The sequence below is a fragment of the Cotesia typhae genome, unplaced genomic scaffold, assembly GCF_013202065.1.
Source record: "Cotesia typhae breed Kobodo isofemale line unplaced genomic scaffold, CoteBio_Ctyphae scaffold_13, whole genome shotgun sequence".
Lineage (NCBI taxonomy): Eukaryota > Metazoa > Arthropoda > Insecta > Hymenoptera > Braconidae > Cotesia > Cotesia typhae.
In genome coordinates, this window is record NW_027423774.1 from 5,767,394 (window position 1) to 5,793,380 (window position 25,987).

Sequence of the window (25,987 nt, forward strand, 5' to 3'; positions counted from 1 at the left end):
GCAGGCGGCAGCATCAGCACGCTACTATAGCTATAGCTATAGGTGTTTATATAGTTGTTGGTTGATGCGTCGTGACCATCGTAGATACACTACATAAGTAGTCACTGCTGTCTTTACCTTGCATACATACTTGCTAGTACAATTTACAATTTTAACCTTATATTTTAATATACTTTATAAATATTTTTTAGTATATTAATTCTTCATTTTTCTACCTGTATTGTGACGCTCCAAAATTACTTACAATTGTTCTGCATTCTTATTGATACACAACATAAGTATAAAAAAAAAAAAAAAAAATATATATATATATATATATATATATATATGTATATGTATATATGTATACATATATACAAAGAAAGAGAAAAGAAAAATACTGGAGTATCGTCAAGATGGCTTGGTAACACTCAACTTAGCAATATATACTTTACGATAAACACTTAAAATTATTAATATTTATTTTAACATTTTTACTATTAATACAATCAAAATTTTATTTATAAAGTTGATTTTTTATTATTTCATCACGCTGTTTATGTAATTATTTGACAAGAAAAAAACTCTGACGTGATGTTTTAATACAGTGATTTTAACTATGAAAAATATTAATATGGAAGGAGAATAATTTTCAATCAAAAGGTGAGTTGCCGGTATTTTTTATTTTATTCTTATTTAATTTATTTAACAATATTAAAGTTAGCCGATGTTTTTAATTTTTTTTTTATTTATTATGAAAATAAATTTAGCAGCATTTATTCAATTATAACAAAAAAACATTTTTAAAAAATTGCATGTGTAATTTTTAAAATTTTCTACATGTGAAATTTTTTATTTTTATTTTTTTTTAATAATTTATCAATAAAATAAATTATTAAAATTTTTAAATGTCGGCTAACTTAATTTTCATTTTATTTATTATTTTCAGTTCATCAGACAAGTTGCGTGTACCGTGAAGAATTTCAATATTTTTGACAAATTTATCTACTAGTTTAAATCAAATTTAAATAATTGGTTTTCTAAAAAAAAAAAAAAAAATTGAAACAAATAAATAATACAAAATATTTATGACAATATATAACTACGAATAACGGGAGTCGTAAAATAATTATACAAAATGATAGTACACGTACATACTTAATTTAAAAATGAAAATATTTATTTCAGAAAATTACTATTTTATTAAAAAAAATTAAAACAATATATTAAATTTAGTAGAATATATTGTGTTATATTTAATTAAAAAAGGTAAATTAAATTTCCAATTGTTAAAAAATAAGAACTATAATTATCTTTAGAAATTTTTAAAAAATTTTAAGTAATTAATTTAATTATCAAAAATTAAAAACAATTAACTATTAATTGTAATACTCAAGGGTGTGCTACTAAATTTATTTTATTGATGATAACAGAGGACTTGTTCTTATCGATGCGTTGATATTTAAAAACTAAATTTTAATTTTAATAAAGTAATATCTAATTTTGAGACTAAAATTAAAATAAAAAAAAAAAAAAGGCATGAATAAATAGAGAAAAGAAAAAAAATAGCTGATGATATTTTCAATGATTGAAGATTAAGCATCAGTTGCCACGACGACCGTCATTGATTCCTTTCCCTCTTGTATCAGAGCTTTTACCTCTTTTTTTTACATTCTCTTCTACAATTATTTCCATTCAATTTTTACTTTCTCTTTTAACTTATTTTCTCTCATGGTTTTGATTTTATAACTAAAAAAATTGACGAATAGAAGAATTGCTTTGATATTTATAAAATTTATAAAATTTATGGATTAAAGCTTCAAACGACCAATAAATTTTATTTATTTATCGATAGATCCTTCTGTAGTCACTTAACTAATTAAAAATCTAAATAATAATTAAAAAAAAAAAATATGTTAGCTTACGGTGTAAATTTACTGTTCGATAACGCTTCTACATTACTGCAGTACTATTATAGAGGTAAGGGTAAGGATCGATTCTCTGATTCTCCCATTTTCCTGAGCTTTTCGACTCACAAACTCACATCAGATTTAATATCAGTAGCATTTGGAGTAAAATTTGTATCAGGACTAAAATTTTAAAGTTTTTTATTATAAAATTATTTAAAGAATTTTACAATAAAATTTAATCCCGCAAAATATTTTAAATAGTTAAATCAGTGCAAAAGTGAATTCTAAATCAACTTACTGTCTATCTGCCTTATAAACAAATTCTACTTTTTTTTTTAATTTTTTTTTTTTTATTTTTTTTTATATAAACAAGTTAATTTAACAAACGCGCGTGCGCGCAAAACCTACACTAGTACACTTTACTACAAAAGTAGGAGTACATGAAAATACTACATATATCTATTATATATTTATATACATATAATGTTCACTACACTCCAGCTTTTACAACAACTTCAACTCACTCCGTTCACTTTAAAGTCAACTACGAATCGGATAACGGCTCCAATAAACAGAAGCAAGTTTTTATTTTTTAGTTAATAAATCATAAATTTATTTCACATAAGTGTTTACATTATATTATTTTACATATTATTTATTTTATTAATATTTATTGATAAAGTTACAAATAAATCAATAAATAAAATTAATTTTTAAATAATATCACAATTATTAATAACTTTTAATTTATTTTTTAAAAATATTATAAAGAAGAAATAAATAAACATGTGTGTGAAAATTTTTATGTTTAAATTAAAAATTAAAAAATTTAGAATTATTAAAATTTTTTTTTTTTTAAGCCACTATTATTATTTTTTTATTATTTTTAATTATTGTTTTTTTTTTGTATGCGCATTGGTATCAGTAAGCGCGCTATTTATTGATCTCATTGAGCTCTCATTATTAAATAAAATAATAATTAAAAAAAAAATTTTTTTTTATTTTTCAGAAGAAAAAAATAAACGAGAATGAAAACACCGGGGATAATTGAAACAAGTAGTATGAAAAATGAGGCCCAAAAGGAAGCTAACTCATCGGACACTGCTACAAACACCGCAGTTCCGTTTAATCAATTACAATTATTTAGTAATGATAGTGAAAATATATCAATAGATAATAATAATTTATTAATGAATAAAAATACATCTGCGGGTGAATGTACACAACCATTGACATCAATTGATCAAGTAAAAGAAGTAATAACAAGTGAAGAAAATAAAGAAGACAAAAATGAAGAAATAAAAATTTTAGATTTTAAAGAATTAAATAGTGTTGATTCAACAGATGAATTCGTACCTATTAATAATATTGATAAGACAGTAGTCGGTCTTGAGATATCAGATGAGGAAGCCAAACAATTGAAGCATGATGTACGTAGGCTATCTCCAGTGCTTGTGAGTCTTCGTGAACGTACTCTTGGTGAAATATCATTGACACCAGATAATAATAATAGTAATAAACATTTATTAGATCGTAATATTAGTCAAAATAATAGTAGCAATCTTGATAAAATTAGTAATAGTAGTTGTAATAGTAATCAACAATTAGATGATATAATTAATTTTGAAGAATCAATAGGAAATTGTTTACTGAATGATAATTCTAAAATATCATTAGAAGAAACAATTAATCAAAAAGAATTAATGGTTGTATTGTCACGTGTTGACGAAAATAATGAATTTAAAATAAAATATGAATGTGGTGAAATAATTAAATCTCAACAGATTATTAAAAATAATTCAACAAGTGTTAGTAATAATAAAAATAATAGTTGTTGTAATAATAGTGACAATGAATTAAATAATTCGTTTGATATGTCATCAGAGTATTCAAAAAACGATGGCTTGAAAATAAATAAACGGCTTGAAGATGAATTTGATCAATTGGAGCAAAAAGAAAATCCAGTGGAAGTAATTACTGAATCAAAAATTATTGAAAAAGAAAGGGAAGAAAGAATTGAATCAGTTGAGTTGGAATTAATTTCTATGGCGACAACGGATACTATTCAGAATTCGGTTACTGAATCGGGTGTTGGTGAATTGGAGCCTGATAGACAAGAATTAAAAAATGAAACTCAATTCAATAGTATTCAAATTGATGTTGATGATAATCTTGATGTTGATGTTGATGTTGATGGACTGACCTGCGATGAACCTTCATCGTTGACCAGGCTTACGTCGATCATCCAAGAACCCGAGGAAGATTCTGCGGAAAGCTTGGCGCTCAATACTGGAGCTGCTGGGGACGAAGTTAGATCAGATGGAAGTGATTCAGGCTTAGGGAGTGAAATTCCTGGTGATCCTGGAATTCAACCAGCACCTGAAAGTGACTCGGAGACGTCTTTTCTTGATAGAATTCCAGAAGATATTCTTGGAGATAAAGAGAAGGGTATATTTATTAAATAAAATTATTCTAACTTATTTTGTTAAGTTTAAATATTAATTATAGTTGAATTTAATTTTTTTACAGTTGAATTTAATTTTTTTTTTTTTTTAATTTTAATTGTAAAACAATATAACACAAATTTTAATTTCATTATATTAGAATTATAAATAAAATAATGTTTTTTATTTCAGAAATAAATCCACTTAAAAATTCGATATCAGTAGATGAAAATAACGAGGCTTCATTGACACTACTACCGTTGCCAACTATTGGTACTCCACAAAAAAGCAATTTAAAACGACGAATGTCTGAATATGCGAAAGGTGAACAACCATTCGCTAAGAGAAGTAATAACATTAAAGATAAAGATGACCATCATCACCAAGAGCAGCAGCAGCACCAAGAGGATCAAGAACAGCAAGATGAAAAACAACCGATTATAGCAAAAAAACGCAACATACATTTTGATGCTGTAACAGTTTATTATTTTCCACGAGCTCAAGGTTTTACTTGTGTTCCATCTCAGGTATTATTTTTATACATTTTTTAAAATTTAATTTAAGGTAATAGACTCAGTTATTGACACTTGTAATTTCATTTTAATTTTAAAAAAAAAAAAAAAAAAAAAAAAAAAAAAAACTCCAATAAATTAATCTATACTATTATGAGAATAAGCAAAATTTTGTGGTCAGTGTATTTATATGATAAAATGGGTTTTTATTTTTTTAATTGTAACTGGGTCTTTTACCTTATATTTAATTTAATTTAATAATATAATGACAACATAAATACCAATATCAACCAATATCAGGGTGGTAGCACACTGGGTATGAGTGCAACTCACACACATGCTGAGAGATTTTCACTAACAGAACATGCTGCCGAACAGAGAAGACTTCATCGAGCGCGATTAGCTCAATTGAGATCTGAAAGAGCGGCTACTTGTATCGCTGAGGCTGCGTCAAGTTCCGAGGACCCAAGTGATGACACCGACGAAGAGCCCAGTGACACCGAGGATCTTGATATTGATAGTTATTATTTTCTTCAACCGGTACCAACTTGGCAGAGACGAGCTTTGTTACGTGCTGCTGGTGTACGCAGAATAGATGGTATTGAAAAAGACGATTGTCGCGATATTCGTGCAAGTAGAGAACATTGCGGCTGTGGCTGTAAAGGATATTGCGATCCTGAAAGCTGTCCTTGTTCACGAGCCAATGTTAAATGCCAGGTAGTTTTTTTTTTTTTTTTTTTTTTTTTTTTTTTTTTTTTTTTAAATTATTCATCATTAATACATATGAAAATTAATTTAACAGATATTTTATCATTTTAATTATTTTTGTAACAAATAAAATATAGCAAAAAAAAATTGACAAATAATTTTTGAGGTTTTTGAATCAATAAAAATTATAAGTAACAAAAAATTTTTTACAAATTGCACTTAGAATTTATCAAATTTTCTTATTAAATTATAGAAATTAATTAAGCAGGTATTTGATAATTTTAAGAATTTTTTTAATAAACAAATTATAACAAAAAAAAATGAGGGAAAAAAATTTGACATGTAGAAATTTTAAAAAAATAAAAAATGCAATTTTTTAAAAATAATTTTTGGAAAAAATTTGTTTGTAAAAAAAAAAAATTAAAAAATGATCAAGTGACTGCTAACTTTAATTTCATTAATAAAAAATCGATTTTTATATTGCTTTTTATTATTTAATAGGTTGATCGTACTGGTTTTCCATGTGGTTGTTCACGTGACGGCTGTGCTAATAGTTCAGGTCGCATAGAATTTAATCCAATCCGTGTACGAACACATTTTATCCACACACTAATGCGACTAGAGCTTGAGAAGAAACAGCGTGAAGAAGAAATCACAACATCAACAATAACTGCAGCATCAGCAACAACAGCACCAACGACAGGAACACCGACAATAATTACAACAACAACAGAAGCTTCTAAATCCACAACAATAACACCAGGAGCAGTTTTATCCCTGCCAACAGTATTTGATCAAAAAATAAATGACCTAGACCAATCGAATCATAATCATCTATCAGAATCATCTTCAACAGAAATTTCTACTGGCTTAACAACTCTGCATTACAGCAATGTTGATACATTAGATTCAACAAAAATAAAAAAACCAACAACACCTCCACCACTGCCATCATCTGGGATCTTGTCATTACAGTCAACGCGTGAAAATAATCTTGATTTGTATGGCGTGCGGGATAATTGTTATTCAAATGAAGATATTTCTAATACGTGTAATAAAATTCCGCAAGAATTTAATCAAGTTTTTCAGAGTTTTACTGGACCAAATTTTCAATCTAACTATGAAAATTATTCAAGTTATGATTTAAGACCATCAACATCGCGGCATCATCAAAATAATTACCATTATTATCAGCATCAGCATCAGCAACAAGAGCAACAGTTGCAAAATCATGAAAATAAATTAAAACAGCAGCAACAACAAAAACCACAATTTATCCAGCAATTCCAACAAGCGTTTAATTATTATAATAATTACCAAGATTCTTCAACAACAGCATCAGCTTCTGGAGCAGCTGATGTTTCCGCTGGACCGTCAATCTCTTGTGAGGCAATTCAAAAAAATAGCCAAGCTAAAATTTATCAGCAATCTTCAACAGAGGATAATCCTCCTCTGCAGTACACTAATTTAAATTCAGTAAGACAATCAACGAGTGCTGGACAGCACATGGGAAAACTTGAGCCTTTTTCAGACTTGTTAGACGGACGGTACTCTTATTACGACCAAGCTGAGTCCCATTCTTTGAGTAATTATCAGCTGGTTAATTCTGTTAAGGATGGTAGTAATCATCACCATCATCACCATCATCATCATCATCATCATTATCATCAACATAAAAATAATGACGGTAACCATGACAATGATAAAGAAAAAAATACTGATAATTGTAATGATAATAATGATTATGGTAATAATGATAATAATAGTGAAATTAATAAAAATAATGCTGAAGAAAAAACAACTGATAATAATGAAGAAAATTTTGGAGAAATAATTAAAAAATCAATCGTTGAGACAGTGTCTGCTTAAAAGTGCCGAATTTTTAAATTTTATAAATAAGTGATTAAAAAAAAAAAAAATAGAATTATAAAAAAAATTTTTTTAAATGGCTAAAGGTGTAAATGTGAAGATAAATAATTAATTAATATCTTTTTACTTTTTAAACTTGTATTGACAATCTTTACAAAGTTAATGAGATAGGTATAGATTTTAATTTTAATTTTAATTTAATTATTTATTATTGAAATAATAATGTTGATTAATTAATTAATTAATTATTAATTATTGTATTAATTTAAGTTTTTATTACTTGAATTAAAATTATATCATAAGGTAGTTTGGTTGTTAATTATATTAATTCTATTGTATATAGATATTTTTATTATATTATTTTAAGAATAATTAACTTTTTTTTTTTTATAAATTTGTATGATATATTTTTTATCATAAATATTATACATTTATTTCTTAACTAATTTTATTAAGATGAAAAAAATTTACTATCGATTTGTATACGTATGTTCTTTTTTTTGTTTGAAATTAATTATTCAGTAAAAGTGTCATTAAGTAAATAATTATTATTTCAAGTAATTTTTTTTATACAGCCTAATTATGTGTACATACACCAAGCTACTTTGATGATTTACTAAACAACAAAATATTTGTTAATTATTGTAAAATCATACACAGAAAATAATTAAAAAAATTGACTACATTCATTTAAAAAAAAAAAAAAAAAAAAAATAAATAAATAAATAGTAAATAAAAATTATGTTTATAATTTTAATGAATAAACTACATACTAAGAAAAAATTAAATAATTATTATTTTCTTGAGTTACTAATCGATAATATCCGCATGCGCACTTTTGCCTAATTGATTTTATCTAAATAAAAAAATAAAAAAAACCATTTTTTACCTTTTAATATTATGATTATATTTTAAAATAAATTTAATATTTTTAATATTTAATTAAATAATAATAATGTTTTTTATTTTGTTTAAATTATGATTTAAAAATTCACGCCAAAAGTAAAATTAAAAATTCTGCCGCCAGAGGCGTCAAAGTCTATTTTTATTTTTCCCACCAAATAATTATTAAAATTTTTTTTCTATTTTTATTAACCCTTTTTAGTCGTCAGAGGCGTTGAAATACAAGTTTATATTAATTTGCGCTGCGCTACAGCTGCTACAATAAATAAGCAAATGTAAGTGTATTGTGATAGTGAAGTTAGCTGATAACTGTCAATTTTTTCAATTTTTACAACAAATCAATTGCAACAAAAACAAAATTAAAAAATTTTTTGTAATTTTCACATGTGAAAATTTTTTATCAATAATGTTATTGTTATAAATTACAAAATAATTTATAATGTCAATTAACTATAGTGTCATAAGTGTATTTCAGAACACAAATACATTTCATATATTTTATATGACCTAGATTGTTATAAACCAATAGTCAATAAAAAAAAATAAATAAAAAATATAATAGAAATGTCTATGACTATGTCGGTTTTATTTTAAAAAGTTCTGGTAATAATTTATTATTAAAATTTAATGTTAAATTTTTAAAATTTTATTGAGAAGAAATAAAAAAAGAGAAAGAGAAAAGAAAAAACAAATAATAATAAATTTCAAGGATCAGAGTATATTGATTGTTACTTTTTATATACCGATCGTTTAGTGAACACAATATTGTACAGATTAAAAATGGCTTGGAAATAATGACACTGAAGTGTACGAACATTAAAAATTTTTTTTAGAATTTTATAACAATTAAATTATTCTAAAAAAATTATGACACTGAAGTTGACGGAGATTAAAATTTTTTTAGAATTTTGTAGCAATTAAATTATTAAAAAAAAAATTTAATTAAAGTTTCACATGGGAAAATTAATAAAAAATACAAGTGAAAATTTTTGGAAGCATTTTTTTATTGTAATTGATTTGTTAAAAAAATTTTTAAAATTAACAGCTGACGGCTAACTTCAGTGTTATAAAAAAATTAAATTAAAAAATTCCACATGTGAAAATTAATAAAAAATTATGACATTAAAGTTAGCAGTCTCTTTCTTATTTTTTAGATTTTTTTTAACAAATAAATTTGTTCTGAAAAATTATTTTTAAAAAATTGCATTTTTTATTTTTTTAAATTTCTACATGTCAATTTTTTTTTCTAATTTGTTTTGCCATAATTTATTTGTTACAAAAATTATAAAATATCTGCTAAATTAATTTTTATATAAAAATTACAAGTGAAAATTTTTAAAAGCATTTTTTTATTATAATTAATTTGTTATTAAAATTTTTAAAATTGACAGCTGACTGCTAACTTCAGTATTATTGGAAATAACAATAACATCAACAACTTAACTATATACAGTGTACACATATTTATAATAATAATAATATTATTATTGTCATTGTTATTATTATGTAGTTTACAAAGTTGTGAGAGAATTATTAATACCATCAGCACACCATACTTGTAGTGTTAATTAATAAAAGTAAAGGAAAGAAGAGGAAAAAAAGGATTAAATTAAAAAGTGAGTAGAGAGTGGTAATAAAGTGTAATAAAGAACCTAGAGTTCAGATTAAGGGTCTGTAGTGGTTTGTAGTTTTCGAGAGAGAATCAGAGAATGGTTGAGAATGGCGTCGGGCCCCGTATGGATTCCTGTAAATATCTGTGTATCTGTTTGTGTGTGAATTGTCAAATTTTTGTTTGTACATACTGTACTGATGCTTCTCAGTGATCATTTTGGATCCTAAATTTTAATAATAATAATATTACTATTATTATTATTATATATAAAATAAAATAATTGTGTGTTTGGATGGATACCGTTAGATTTTATTATTTTTTTCATGTGTTACAATTTTGTTTGTGTTTTTTTTTTTTTTCATTTTTTTACAAAAATTAATTTAGCAGATAATTTAAGAAATTTGTTTGTTAAAATTTTATTTTTGTTATGGTGTAATGTAAACATGTAAATATGTCTAAATGTCGGATTGGATGACAGGTGTCTCGTTGAGCGCATCAAGCTAGGCTGTTAATTTTTTTAATTGGATAAGATATGAACATTAATTTAGCAGATATTTATTCATTTTTAGAACTTTTGTTAACAAATAAATTATGACAAAAAAAAAATAAGAAAAAAAAATTGACATTTAGAAATTTTAAAAAATTAAAAATCCAATTTTTTTATAATTAACTTAATTGTTAAATAAAATTAAAAATTAATCAAGTGACAGCTAACTTTAATGTCATGAATAAGATTTATTAATTGTTTATGATATTAAAGTTAGCTGTCACCTGACCAATTTTTAATTTTATTTAACAATTGAATTTATTATCAAAAATTATTTTAAAACAATTGCATTTTTTACTTTTTTAATTTTCTAAATGTCAATTTTTTTTGCCATAATTTATTTGTTAAGAAAATTTTTTAAATTAATTATTATCTGTTAAATTGAATGTTATTAATTGTTTTTTTTTTTTTTTTTTTTTTTATTTTAGTCATCAAATATTTTTATTTAAATCGTAAAAAATTTTCAATTAATAATTAACAATATTTTTATAAATAATTTATTAGTGATCATTAGCTGATGAGAAATGTTCAAGACTTACTCAAGTATTATTCATTAAGAAGAAGGATGATGAAGTACGAATTTTATGTGATTACGGGCTATGACCACTGAAAATGGAGACGATTCTTTGGTAAGTTATTCATTTTTATTATTATTATTATTATTATTATAATTTTAAGTAATAATTTTTTTCTTGGAGTGCTCGAAAAATATATTTATTTTCTTTTTAATTGCACATACTACATCATTTTATTTGTAATAAAATTATTGATTTTTTATAAAGTTGAATTACAATGAGGCTGAAGTTAGCAGACACTTGACAACCTTTTGATTTTGCTTGAAAAATAAACTAGGCATAGAAAATTATTTATAAAAATGTCATTTATAATTTTTCAGAGTTTCTAAAGATGAAATTTTTCAGTAAAATTTTCTTGATGTAATTTGTTTGTTAAAAAAATTCTAAAAATTATCAGATGTCTTTCAATTTTAGTGTCATGAATTACAAGTAATCTAAAATTATTTTACAAATATGGTTCATTGGTTTTTTATTTATTTAGTTCTATAAAATTAATTATTTGCATGAGAAAGTTTATGGTGCATTCTAGAACACGACCTAGTTTTTAGTTTCTTGTTAAATATTTTACTCACTATAAAATTACTTACTTTTTCAATTTTTTTATTTATTTATTGATTTATTGAATTTAAATGCCAAGGCATAAAGCCAAATATCAAGAAGTAAATACATAGAATTTTGTTTCAAAAAATTAATAAAATGAATATTAGAAGTATTAACTTAAGTATAAAATTTTGTATTATTTATAAATAATATAATTGAAATTTAAAGTATAGCTTAAGTAAATAAAAAATTTACTATATTCAGCAATAGTAGCATGATTTAAATTTTAAATATCTTAATAAATAAATTTATACACTTCACGAGTATTTCTCAGTAATTTAAATAGAAATCTAACTAATCTAGATTTAAAAGAAAATCGAATAGCTTGGATTTAAATGATTGTAAGCTACACAGAAAGTAAAATTTACTTAATTTTTTTACTCAAATTAAGAAGATAAAATCCTTCAAAATTATTTACTTGATTCAAGTAATTTTTTTTTTTCTGTGTAAGAGCTTTTTACTCTTATACTCTAAATAAATTTAATTAAAAAAAAAAAAAAAAAAAAGTAAATTATTGTTTTAATACTTTACAGAGAGTAAATTTTATAAAATTAAATGAAATAGAAAAGAAAAATTTGTCTTCTTGTACACTTTTAATTTTCTACAGGTATACTGTTATAAATAGTATAATTATAAAATTCTCACGTTCGGTGAATGGAATGAAACAATATATGATAATTTACAAACACATAATAATTTTACTGTACTGTGTACACTCACACACAAATTTATGATGATTATAAATAAATAAATAAATAAATGTGAGAAAATTGAATTAAGCAAGATACTATTAATGTTGTAAAAAATCTGTAATTAAAAATTTTTAAATGTACTGAAGTCAAATAACAGAAAAAATTGAAACAAAAAAAGTAAGAGAGAAAAATCAATAATTTTTTAGTTTTATAAATAGTAAAAAAAAATTATTTTAATAATTTAATTTGTAAAAAATAAAATAAACAGATAGAATTGATATATATTGTGAGTAAGGACTAATAATATAAATTAAATAGCGAGTAATATAAAGAAAGTAGTAGGGTTTAAAGTCTAGACTGCTTTTGCTTAATTATGCTTATATTAATACTCATACATACTGTAGAGTCCTCTCGTACCTATCTACAACACATGTACATTAAATAATACCTATGTACGCATGTTACTCATGCCTCATGCTCTCATGCTGCAGTCAAGTTAAACCAAGTCCAATAATAAAACTCAGTTTACACTTCTACAGTCGTCCACAGCATAAGTAGTAAAGTCGTTTATAAAGTTTATAGAGTCCTCAAGGCTCTACATATTTTTTCCCATTTTTTGTTTCGCGTTTAATCAAATATAGATAAATGTATAAACAATTAAACGTAACACGTTTTATATTATTATTGTTATTATTAATCACATAAAATACAGTTATTTTATGAATATTAGATCTTCAAAATTTTACTTTAAAAAGGTAAATTATTTATACTACATTAAATACACTTTAAATATTTTTTATTTATTATCTATAAATTTTTATTTATTTATTTATTATAAAATATATCAAAAATTCTATTTATTTCTATGAGTAATAATTATTATAAAAAATATCACTAATGTCAGGCGACTATTGATTTTAATATATTTTTTTATATAAAATTATAATTGAAATTTAAAATTTAAAAACCCAATAATACTTTTAATACTTATTATTATTATAAATATCAGTACAATCTGCTGTTTGATAATAAAAAAATTAAATGTAATGACTTTGACGTGTGAATTGATTTTACATTGAATAAAAACAGTGTCGTAATCCGTGAGTCATTTTTTTTTTTTTAATTAAACATTCATTTTACCTAGTTTTTTTTTTCTTTTTATTTTTTTCCAGTTTAACGTATAAAGTAATTACATTTTCTTGGAGAAAACGTTTGATATTTGTATTGGTATTTATAATTAATAATAAAAATTTTTATAAATAAAAATCAATAAGTAATAATAAATATCCTTAAACAATTTCTGTTAGTAGAATTTTTTTATAATTTAATTATTGAAAAAATTGTTAATTTTAATATTAAAATTATATTAATTAATATTTTAAGTATGATATTAGTCTACAAATTTTTTTGATGCTTTAACTTTGTTTATTTACATAAGTGAAATGAGTACATATATGTTTATATATTTACTACACGTGTCCAGTCATATTCTAAACTCATTTTTTAACATTTTGTTTTAATTATATACAAAATATATTTATAATATATAAATATTTATTAATTTAAATAAAATCAAAAAATTTTTATAATAATAATTTTTCAAGGGCATATAAGAATCGATAGATGTTACTTAGCTTAAGCCTTGACAATATCTTTAACTCAATCAATCACTTTTATTTGTTATTATGATGCTTTTATATTTTCTCAATTTATTAATTTAAAAGATCAAACATTTTATTGAATATTTTTCAACTATTACTAACAAATTAATTTATTTTAAGTGATATTTATTATTTTTATTATTTCAATAAGTCAAAAATAAATTAATTTCACCTCAAGTTAGCTTCTTTAATTTAAAGTAAAGTGGCTGTTGTATAAAATAATAAAAAAAAAAATTTTTTTTAATACCTTATCAAGAAGTATAGTAATAATAATTGATGATAATAATAATAATAATAATCATCAATATAATTCTATAAAGTATGAATTTTATATTTTTATTTTAACAAAGTTTAAAAATTTTTATATCTTCTTTTTATTTATTTCTTAATTTTTTTTCTATTGTTATTATTATAATTATTATTAATTTTAACAATAATAACAAAAGAAAAATACTAATATTTTACATATAATAAATATATTTATAAATATCTTCATCAATAAAAAAATAAGTTAGTCAGTAAGTCATTGTTAATCATATTAAATTTCCATTATTCAATCATTAACACTCAATTTAATTATTTTAAAATGTCAAATTATTCAACTGTATTACTGATACGTTTAATTGTTCATACACTGACATTGTCAATTACAAACTATAATCAAAAATATCTAATTAATTATTTTGATAAAGGAGTCGTCAATTTTTATTGAAATTTAGGTCAAAAAAATAAAATAAAATAATTATTAGATAAAAAGACTGAATCAATTGTGGATGGTGTGGCGCGCGCTAAGGGATGATGGACCGAGTCTCTCGCTATTACACGGACCTCCTCCTCGTCCCTTTTCTATTTCTTCTTCTCCATTTTTCGCTTATCCACCTTATAAGGTTACTAAGTTCAATAAAAAGCCGCGTAAACTCGGTCCACTATTATTGTGTACTTGCATGCCTGTTGCACGGAAAAATCATGATAGTCAGTGGTGCATTCATCAGGTAACAAATTAAATCATCTCATTGTATTTAACAGTTACTTAGTTATCTAATGAGTCTTGCTTTTTAAATATTATATTATATTATCATTTCTTCTTTCATTATTTTATGCACTGAATTTAAGTATTGTTGCTTTTATCAGAAAAAATTTTAAAGAAGAAATGAAGAAAAGTTTTATGTTACTTTTCAAATGTATAAGGTATATGTATGTGTAACTAACGAACTTGGGAGGGGCTGAAGTGAGCAATTATACGTCACCTGACCGGAAACAACAAGGCTTTATATCCAATGGGATTTACATACACTTATACACTTACTTATATGAAATAGTAACGGGTGAATGCCTTTGTACTTTGTTAGTCTTTTATATACACATTTGGGAAAAAAAAAAAAAAAAAAAAAAAAAAAAACAGATTTTTTTTTCTTTAACCTTGAGTCATTACTAAATTTAATTAATGTATTTTTTAAATAGTTGAGTAATAGATAAATTAATTAAATAAGATTATTTTTTTTTTTTTTGTATAAAAATTTTCAGCGCTCCAAGCTAGTTTATTTTAACAGGAATAATAAAATTCAGGAGAATACTGACAATTTTTTTAAATTTGTATAATAAATTAATTTTTGTAAAAATAAAAATTAAAAACTTAAAAAAAAAAATTTTTAAATAAAAATAAAAATTAAAATTCAAAAAATTTTAATTAAAATTGAAAAATTAATTTTTGTAAAAATTTTCACTCAAAAAATGAAAAAAAAAAAAATTTTTTTTAATAATTTAATTGTTAGAAAATTGTAAGATGTCTTTTAATTTAATAATAATTTAAAATAAATATTTATTGTCATTAAAATTTACAGCCCACGTGGCGCTTATGGGGCGAGGAAAAATGCGATGGAGTTATTTATACAGTGTACCTGAAAAAAGTAAGATATCATCGTCCAACTCGAAGCATTTCAGCATCAGTAAGTTTTTACATACTAAAATCTAATATGTAATTAATATGATTATTAAAATAATAAATAAATTAATTAAATTAAAATTTAAGGATTCAGAGGATGAAATATCGCACTTAGAATGGGAAACAGTGAGAGTGAGATTTTTAAAGGCCGGCACAGTACAAAAATTAGTTGAAAGTTTAGCCAATGATGACGGAGAATTAGAAACAACATATATAAATGTATTCTTGGCAACTTACCGTGCATTTACAACTCCAAGAGAAGTGTTAGAATTATTATTATCACGCTATGATGATCTTAACAGTGATGGAGATAAAAATGGCTGTGGTCAAACAGAGGAACAGCATCGCAAAACATTGATACAGGCATTGCATGTCTGGCTTGATGCTTATCCTGGTGACTGGAATTCTCCACCGAATTATTCCCTTCTTAAAAGATTACTGGACTTTACTCATCGGCGGCTGGCTGGGTCTGAGCTGGAACTAAAAGCAAGGCATCGTCTTGATAAATTTCAGTGTCAAGATCAAATAGGTAATTTTTATCGATATTATTAAGAGAATGAGAAAAATTACCTTATATCTGGTGAACTATTGACATTTTTAAAGATATAAGCTCATCCCGACATTCTACTAATGAAGACCTTTCATTTGAGTACCCACATCAATTTTTCATATATTTTATATATTTGTATATTGTTACGTCGAAAACGCAACTAAAATTTAATTATTTTTATCCTAGCCGTTAGGCTAATAGATAAGGATCTGAAGCTTTATGGGAAGGGGTTGAAGTTATAATATAAGAAAATGAATTCAATTTAATAAATATATTATAAAATTATCATACAAAGATTTGAATTATTAAAACAAACATAAAAATCTCAATTAAGAACTTACTTAAATGTCATTGTTACCGTTTCTTTACATAATTGAAATTTACTTTACTAACAATTGTTTTTTTTTGAATCTGACGCGTGGTTTAATTAAAACTTATAAAAACATTTTCGATGTTAACACTAGGACGTCAGGACAACGAGAGATATTTTTGTTGAAAAATCGTAAAGGTGTCGAATTTTAGGGCGTTACTTATTTTTACTAGATGAGAGAAATAATGTCCAATTATTTTTCTATTTCCTTGAGCCCTTGCCCTCTCTCTTAGATTTTTCTATAATGTTGCATGAATCCCCTCTACTTGGGTCAGAGTACAATATCGCTTCTCCTTTACTCTTATGCTCTATTATACATCTATGTGTTTGTGTATACGTAAGCGCATTTATGCATAGACAAAGACATACATGTGTACTATTTTACATTAAATTATTTACTGTGACCAAATTTTTATATTAAATTAGTTAGATAAAAATTAATTTGTGCATAGATTACAAATTGTCATTAGTTTTTAGATCTAAATTTTCTTTTTATTTAAGTCGTTATTTTATTCGAAAATAAAAGAAAACATTTATTTATTATTTTTTTTTTGTTTAAACTTAAATTATAGTTATTAAATTTTGTTCCTTAAATTATCAACATATATATATTTTTTTTTTCTTCTGTTGATACTAGAATAATCATAACATTCCTTTTTATTTTTTTCTTTTATCATTATTTACTTTTATTTTATTTAAACTATTTTTTATATATACATTTATTTTGTTATCGAAAACTTCTATTTTGGATCTCGACAAAGTTTAAAATTCTATTAGGGTATTTGTTCAGGCTCAAATCCCTTAGTATGGTCAGGCCCAACTAAAACTAAATTTTTCAAATAAGTTTCTTTCGAAAATGCTATTGATAAATTTGAAGATAACAAAATTTTAAAAATAAAATAAATGTATGTAATTAGTTGTAAGAACATAAAATTATTTATGAATAATTAAATTCTATTTGTTATAAAATAAAAATGTCGGACGTTGAGTCCGACATAACAATATATTATATATATATATATATATATATATATATATATATATATATATATATATATATATATATATATATATATATATATATATATATATATATATATATAAAATATATCAAAAATGCATGTGGGTACTCAAATGAAAGCTCTTGATGAGTGTAACATCGGGATGAGCTTATATCTTTAAAAACGTCCATAGTTAAGAAAGTACAATGCAATTTAACAAATTATCTTGTGAAATATTGACATTTTTAAAGATATAAGCTCATCATGACATTACACTCATCGAGACCTTTCATTTGAATACCCACATCAATTTTTCATATATTTTATATATTTATATATATTATATATATAAATATATGAAAAATATATCAAAAATGCATGTGGGTACTCAAATGAAAGCTCTTGATGAGTGGAACATCGGGATGAGCTTATATCTTTAAAAACGTCAATAGTTAACAAAATACATTGCAATTCAACAAAAGTCATTATTTAATAAAGCAAAATTTTATTTATTTATTGTTCATATTTTTTTTCTAATAATATTTTGGTTTATGTTACAGATAACTGTTTGGTCTATGATAATGGAAGATTGTTACTCAATAATTCTACAGATTCATTTACAAGTGACAATTGGTCGGGATATAAATTCCCGGAAGTTCCGCATCGTCACTTTGCCGAACAATTGACACGTATGGATGCTGATGTATTCAAAAAATTGATAGCACATCAATGTCTAGGAGCCGTATGGTCACGTCGTGATAAATCCCGTAGTCATGATGCTGCAACAGTATTGGCTACTGTTAATCAATTTAATGCCGTATCATTAAGAGTCATATCGACAATACTGATTGATCCAACTATAAAATCACAAGAACGTGCCAGAATAATTGAAACTTGGATAGATATTGCTCAAGAATTGAGAGTTTTAAAAAATTTTAGCAGTTTGAAGGCTATTGTTTCGGGATTACAGAGTAATCCTGTTTATCGATTAGAAAAATGTTGGCAATCTATGCCACGTGATAAACATGAAATTTTTATTGAATTAGAAAGAATTTTTTCGGAAGAAAATAATGCTTGGACACAGAGAGAATTATTAATTAAAGAAGGTACTGCTAAATTTGCTGATACTGCTGGTAGAAGTGATCGACATTTACAAAAAATATTTCAAAAACAAAATACTCAAGCTGGTGTGAGTATTATTATTTATATTGTTCAAAGAATAAGCAAAATTTTGTGGCTAGTGTATTTATGTGATAAAATGGGTTTTTATGGTTAAATTTGGTATCGTTGGGATAGTTAATTGAAAAATGACTTTGTATCTTGTGAACTATTGACATTTTCAAAGATATAAGCTCACCTCGATGTTACACTCATCAAGACCTTTCATTTGAGTACCCACATCAATTTTTCATATATTTATATATATATGTATATATGAAAAATATATGAAAATGCATGTGGGTAGTCAAATGAAAGTTTTTGATGAGTGTAACATCAGGATGAGCTTATTTCTTTAAAAACGTCAATAGTTGAAAAAGTACAGTGCAATTTCGCAAAATCAATTATTCAATAAAGCAAAATTTTCTTTATTTATAGTTAGCAAGTCTCGGCAGTCACATAGTGACTGCAAGGTTGCTAGTTATTATTATTTGTACCAAAAAAAAAATTTTAAATAAGCGAAATCAATGACTTTATTTGATATATACAAATTTAATATGTATATTAAAAAATTAGTTTAATATATATCATAAATAATTAATCAATAAAATTAAAAATTTTAATTTATTATACAAATTTGTATCTTTTACAATAATAATAATTTGTGTTTTAAACATTTTATTATTATTATCATTTATATTAAAAAAATTCTTATTAAAAGCTAAATCAATGGCTTAATTTTATTTATATAAATTTAATATATAATATAAAAAGTTATTTAATAAAACAAAAAATTTAATAATAGTCAATAAAAAAATTAAAAATTTTTATTCAATATACAAATTTGTATAACTAACAATAGAAAAAATTTTTTTTTATAACATTTTATTATTATTATTAATACTTTTTTTTATTTAATTAAAAAAAAAATTTTTTTTATTAATAAATTGTCTATAATATAATTTTTTAATTTATTATTTTTTTTACAGAAAATATCATACGGAACAATACCTTACCTTGGAACATTTTTAACTGATTTAACAATGATTGACACAGCAATACCTGATACAATAGCCGAAGGGTTGATAAACTTTGACAAAAGACGAAAAGAATTTGAAGTACTTGCTCGGATACGTTTACTACAGGGTGCAGCAAATGCCTATAACTTTACAAAAGATCCATTATTCGACCGATGGTTTCATTCACTAATAATAGTTGATGATCGTGAGGCCTACAAGTTAAGTTGTCAAATAGAGCCGCCACCAGGCGGAAATACTTTACAAAATCGTAAAAAAAAACTCATCAGTGTCATCAGGGTCATCGTAAAAATGATTCACTAGCATCAACTTCCAGTTCAAGCTCCTCACAATTTTATTGTGACCTTGATTCACTTCCAAGTTCGCCTCACAATTCACTTGATCGTCGAACATCACCCTCTCAAATGTCTAGCTCGTCTTCCAGTTCTTCATTACCTTCCTTAGACGTTAGTCTAGGCTCTGGAATAGGAAGTAGTAACATTAATAGCAATAGCAATAAGAACGATAGTAATAATAACAATAATAATAATAATAATAATTTAGGACAAATTTTAAGTACAACTAATAATGGAAGAAGTAGTACACCAAATTTAATAAGTTTATCGAGTCCAAGTAATTCACATAGTAATACGCCAGATTTTTATATTATTAAAGTAACTATTGAAACGGATAATGTTGAAACTGATGGTGTTATTATGTATAAATCAATAATGCTGTCTAATAACGAACGTACACCCCAAGTAATAAGAAATGCAATGCTTAAATTATGTATTGAAGGTAATCCTGATCAATTTACACTTGCCCAAATATTACCAGATCGTGAAATGGTATTACCTAATTCTGCAAATGTATATTATGCTGTTAATACTCAGCATAATCTTAATTTTATTTTAAGACCACGTAAAGATTTAAATGACAGTAAAACTGAGAGTCCAAAGGGTAAATCAAATAATAAAAGATGATATATAATAATAATAATAATATAATAAATCGGCTGTCCAATTTCAAAACACAGTAACTGATAATTTGAAGATTTTTTAAAATTTTTCTTTAAAATTTGATTAAAAAAAAATTGATAAAAAATTTGATTTATGAATAAAAAAGCGCCATTCGGTCACACCCGACATGGATAGGTAGATTTTTTATTTAAATATTGAAAAAAAAAAAAAAAACATTTTATTAAAACGCAATAATGTTAAATTTATTTTTTATTATATTTTTGATAATAACGATATGAGACCGACTACTACAAATAGATATTCAAAGACATCTATCCAAAAAATAGAATTTGTAACAGATGAAACTCATTTGATGATAAAAACTAAAAATCAATTTATTCTTAATTTTTTTTTAATTTTCCCAACTGCGAAATAAATTGAAAAAAGTATCAAAAGGCGATGAAAAATAGCTCAAATTGAAGATTATTATGTGAATTTTAACATAAATTTGATAGATTTAAGCTATCTTTTACGGCTTAAATATTATTAAAAAAAAAAAAAGAGCCGATAAACGTTAATGTAAAATTTTTTCAAATTTTCAAAATCACGGAATTAATTAAAAAAAATCATCAAAACCTGACAAATGATAGTTTAAATTGAAGGTAATTAGACGAAGTTTAAGATAAATTTGATAGATTTTATCTATCTGTTACATCTGGAAAATTATTTTCATAAAATGTACGCAATTCAAAATTTTTTTAAAATGAAAAAAATTTTCAAACACCCACAACTTGTAAACTAACCGGCCAATTTTGCTCATCTTTGAACTTGATCTTGGTATTGATCCACAGAATGAGCCCACAAAATTTCATATAGATCGGTTGAGAACTGTGGGCGCAATTCTGCTGACATGGCGCGTTATATTACATAAATACATAAATAAACTTTTGAGCCAATGCTATTTTTCGACATTATTCGATGAAATGAAATATATTATGACAAAATTTTCTCAAAATTACGACATAGGACCGGCTACAATAAATAGATTTCTAACGAAATCTACCTATAAATATTTTTTAAAAAATTACTTGAAATTAAGGTCTAAAAGTTATAAAAAATGGAGTAATACTGAAAAAAATTAGGTATAAAAATTTTGCAGTTACTGTGTTTTAAAATTAGACAGCCGAAATGTTAGAAATATTACTAAGATCGGTGATTTTACTTATTAAAGAGGATTTATAATTTTTAAGCCAACTTACCCGATTCACTTGGAGACAATTTAATTTATATTTATTAATTAGTTCACCACAATAATACCAATGTGGCTGACTGCTCCAATATTGGGTGTTTCTATTAAAAAGTTTCTATTAAATCCTAATAACAGTAGGATTTCTTTTGTATTATCAATTAATTACATCAAATTCTTAGTATTTGTATAAATATATAAAAAAAAAATGTTTTTTTTATTTTTTTTTAAACATTTTCAATATAATTTATAGTTTTATTCATATTTTATTATGTAAAAAAAATATTGACGGTTCTTATAAAGAGAAATTTGTTTAATTTGATTGAGTACGAGATAAAATATAAAATAATAATTGTCAAATCGTTCCGGTATTGGGTCTTTTACCTAATTGTCGGTATTTCTTTATTAAAAAGTTGATGTGACGTTTTCATTGTTGTTGCTTTTCGTATTATTATTATTAATGAGTAAAATTTTTAAAAATATTAATTAATTAAATTGTCAAAAATAAACATTTTGACAGAAGCGCGTAAAGCACGTTCGATTTTTTCATAATTAAAAATTTGTATTTTTAAACAAATTTAATTAGAATTATTTAAAGATTTCATTAAGTTGGCTTAAAAATAATAAATCCTCTTTAAAAAATACAATAAATTATCGTGTGTTGGAGATTAATGATCATTTTAAAAAAAAAAACCTACAAATAAAATTGATCATTTGTTTAATTTTTTTTAATTACTAATTAATATTTACAAAAGAGTGTTTGTATATGTTTGAGTGATTTTTGGTATTGTAAAATAAGTTGAGAGATTTTTTAATTTTTTTTTTTATTATTCAGTCTAAGTGGCAAGCTGTTTTTTTCTTCATTTTTTCAGCTTATTGGTTTGTTAATTGATTATCAATTATTGTATTTGTAGATAATAATAAATAAGCTACTCGTCGCAATATTGATACACAGTATCGCTCTTGCCGTATTTTTTATTTTGTTTATAAATTGATAAATAATCGGATAATTTTATCTAATACTGATTTTTAATTTGATAATTAATTTCTTTCATTAAAATATTAATTATTATACATTTATAATTGCATAAAATTTATTAATGTAAAAAAAATTAAACACAACAACGGCAGCTAACATAAACGTAATATTTATTTTTTTTTTTTTTGTTAATAAATATTTAAAAATAATTCTAATTTTTAATTTTTTTAATTTTAAAATTATGAACTAATAATTTATTTATTGTGAATAGTTGTACGTATTTAATACAATTTTTATTGATTGATTGTAGAGTTATAAAGTATATTATTAATTGTAATAGTTGTTTAAAAAAAAAAAAACATCGCCTAATTAGCCGTTTGATTTATTTCTAATTTATATAACTTATATAACTCAGTGTAAATGAATGTAACGAATTCTGTGATAATACGAGCATCTCTAGAAAGAAAAATAAATATTATTATTATATTTTTTGGTTTTTAAAAATTTTCTATTTAATTAAATTAAAATAAAAAAAAATTAAAATTATTAAAATTTTGTAATTTACTTTAAAAAAATCCAATTGCAAATTATAAGATCTTTAAATAAATGATTGACAGCTGTCAATTTTTTAATTTTATAACAAATTCATTGCAATAAAAAAATTTTTGTTAATTTTAATTAATTTATTATATTTAAAAAAAGAATTTATTATTTATTAAATAATTGAACTTTAATAATCAAAAACAATTATCGATTGTATAAATTATCCATTATTCAATTATTCAGCACTCTATAACTCTTAGATGAGTGGACTTCCGGTTTTAAAACCAGCACATCCGACACGCAAACCTGTTGATTTAATGTCTCAAACCTCTTAGCTATTATTCCAGTGATTAAGTTTTGTGATTATTTTCTTAATTATTAATTTATTATTAAGATAAAAGTCTTTAGAAAAAAATTGTAGTTATTGCTAAAATTTTTTTACAAAATAAAAAATATCATTTTTCAAAAAAAAATGAAACTGAAATTAGCCGACAGCGAAAAATTTTTATTATTTTTTTTTTTATTAATTGAATTAAAAATAAAAAAATATTTTTTAAAAATTGCACGTGTACTTTTTCAAATTTTTTCTTAACAATTTTATTAATAAAAAAAATTCTAAAAAAGTTTAAATGTCGGCTAACTTAATTCTCATGTAAAAAAATATTTTAAAAAAATTGCACTTATTGTTTTTAAAGTTTTTTCACATTGAATTTTTAAAAAATTTTTTTCTAATATTTTTTTTTTTTGCTGAAAAAATGATTAAAAAAAAATTTCAATTGTAAAAAACTTGAAAAACAATGTCTGAAATTTTTTAAAAATATTTTTTAGTTCTAATTTAATAATTAAAAGAAAATTGAAAAATTAAAAACGTCTGCTAACTTTAATGAAAATTAATTTAGCAGATATTTAATTATTTCTAGAACTTTTGTTGACAAATAAATTATGGCAATATAAATAAGAAAAAAAAATTGACATGTAAAAATTAAAAAAAATTAAAAAATAATTTTTTAGAATTAATTTAATTGTTTGATAAAATTAAAAATTAATCAAGTGACAGCTAAATTTAATGTCATCTAACTTTAATGACACTAATTTTTATTAAAAAATTATCAAGTTTAATGTAAAAATAAAAAATGACATTTAAGTTAGCTGTCACTTGACAATTTTTCAATTTTTTTTAACAAACAAATTTGCTCCAAAAAATTATTTAAAAAAAATAGCATTTGTAGTTTTTTAAAATTTCTAATTGTCAATTTTTTTTGCCATAATTTATTTGTTACAAAAATTCTAAAAATTATCAAATATCTGCTAAGTTAATTTTTATAAATAAAAATAAAAATAAATACTTACAATATAAATATTTTTCTATTTTAATTTGACATTTAGTAAAACAAGTGATAAAAAATACATACTGGTCAGACTTGTCAGAAAAATCCTTCTGGTAACTTTCTAGTAACACGTGACTAACATAGTTTCAAAAAATTCCGCCAGATGACAGAAGTGTCAATTTCAAAGCTTGAAACTACTGAAATATACACACACCAGTACCTACCACTCCTAAGTGGCTAGGGTGAAATTTCAGCTAATCAGATTGCTCCTACCGCCATACAGTAGTATTCTTGTTTGTTATTATTATTAGTAACACAGTGCACGACGTAAAGCTCGGAACTCTAGGACTAGACTCGCGATTCGCGACTTTGACAGTTCAGCCAGTACAGCACTAGTGAGCAAGTTTGCACCACTAGAGCCAGAAAAATTAATAATAACAATAATAAATCTAAAACGATGAGCAACGAGCTACCACGACGAGGCTCTGCACAGAGTACTAAGTTGCATTAACATTAGTAGTCAGTTGTCAGCTTACGTTTCTTGACGTAAATTAAAGACCGGCCTGTGAGGCTGCGATGCGCTTCATTAATTTTAATAATTCCCTTCTGCGCTCGCGTGTCGCGACGTTTGTTAAATTAATAACGAACGGAGGACGTGAATTTATTTATCTGCAATCATGAGAGATGTAAGTTAATAATTATTATTAAAATAATATCAACAAATATTTTTTCTCAATTGACACATTAAAAAAAAATATAAATAAATATAATTTTATTCAATAATAAGGTTAAAAAAAAAAATAACTGCACCCTCGACACAATTTTTCCGTAATACTAACATCGCGTGTCTTCACACACTTGCTTGAATTCTTGGGTTTTATTT

The 25,987-nt window shown here is 23.7% G+C and overlaps 2 protein-coding genes across 4 annotated transcripts; both read left to right on the top strand.

Moving 5' to 3' along the window:
* Window positions 1-361: 361 nt before the first annotated feature.
* Window positions 362-7,557, top strand: Axud1 (AXIN1 up-regulated 1). 3 transcript variants are annotated; one of them, XM_074253546.1, is made up of 5 exons: window positions 362-646; window positions 2,902-4,337; window positions 4,526-4,860; window positions 5,146-5,562; window positions 6,055-7,557. In XM_074253546.1, the coding sequence occupies exons 2-5, from the start codon at window positions 2,918-2,920 to the stop codon at window positions 7,420-7,422; spliced, it is 3,540 nt and encodes a 1,179-aa protein (XP_074109647.1). In that variant the 5' UTR covers window positions 362-646; window positions 2,902-2,917; the 3' UTR covers window positions 7,423-7,557. The 3 variants fall into 3 exon arrangements, with proteins under 3 accessions (XP_074109647.1, XP_074109645.1, XP_074109646.1); XM_074253544.1 differs by having other exon boundaries at window positions 362-642; window positions 2,899-4,337; XM_074253545.1 differs by lacking the exon at window positions 362-646 and adding an exon at window positions 2,391-2,466 and having other exon boundaries at window positions 2,899-4,337.
* Window positions 7,558-9,709: 2,152 nt separating this feature from the next.
* On the top strand, window positions 9,710-24,268 carry Rgl (Ral guanine nucleotide dissociation stimulator-like). The gene is given in 7 exon segments (XM_074253547.1): window positions 9,710-9,941; window positions 10,989-11,113; window positions 15,854-15,958; window positions 16,042-16,483; window positions 18,436-19,064; window positions 20,023-20,344; window positions 20,347-24,268. Coding segments are annotated over 6 exon segments (2,214 nt in total). The 5' UTR covers window positions 9,710-9,941; window positions 10,989-11,083; the 3' UTR covers window positions 21,033-24,268.
* The last annotated feature ends 1,719 nt before the right edge of the window (window positions 24,269-25,987 follow it).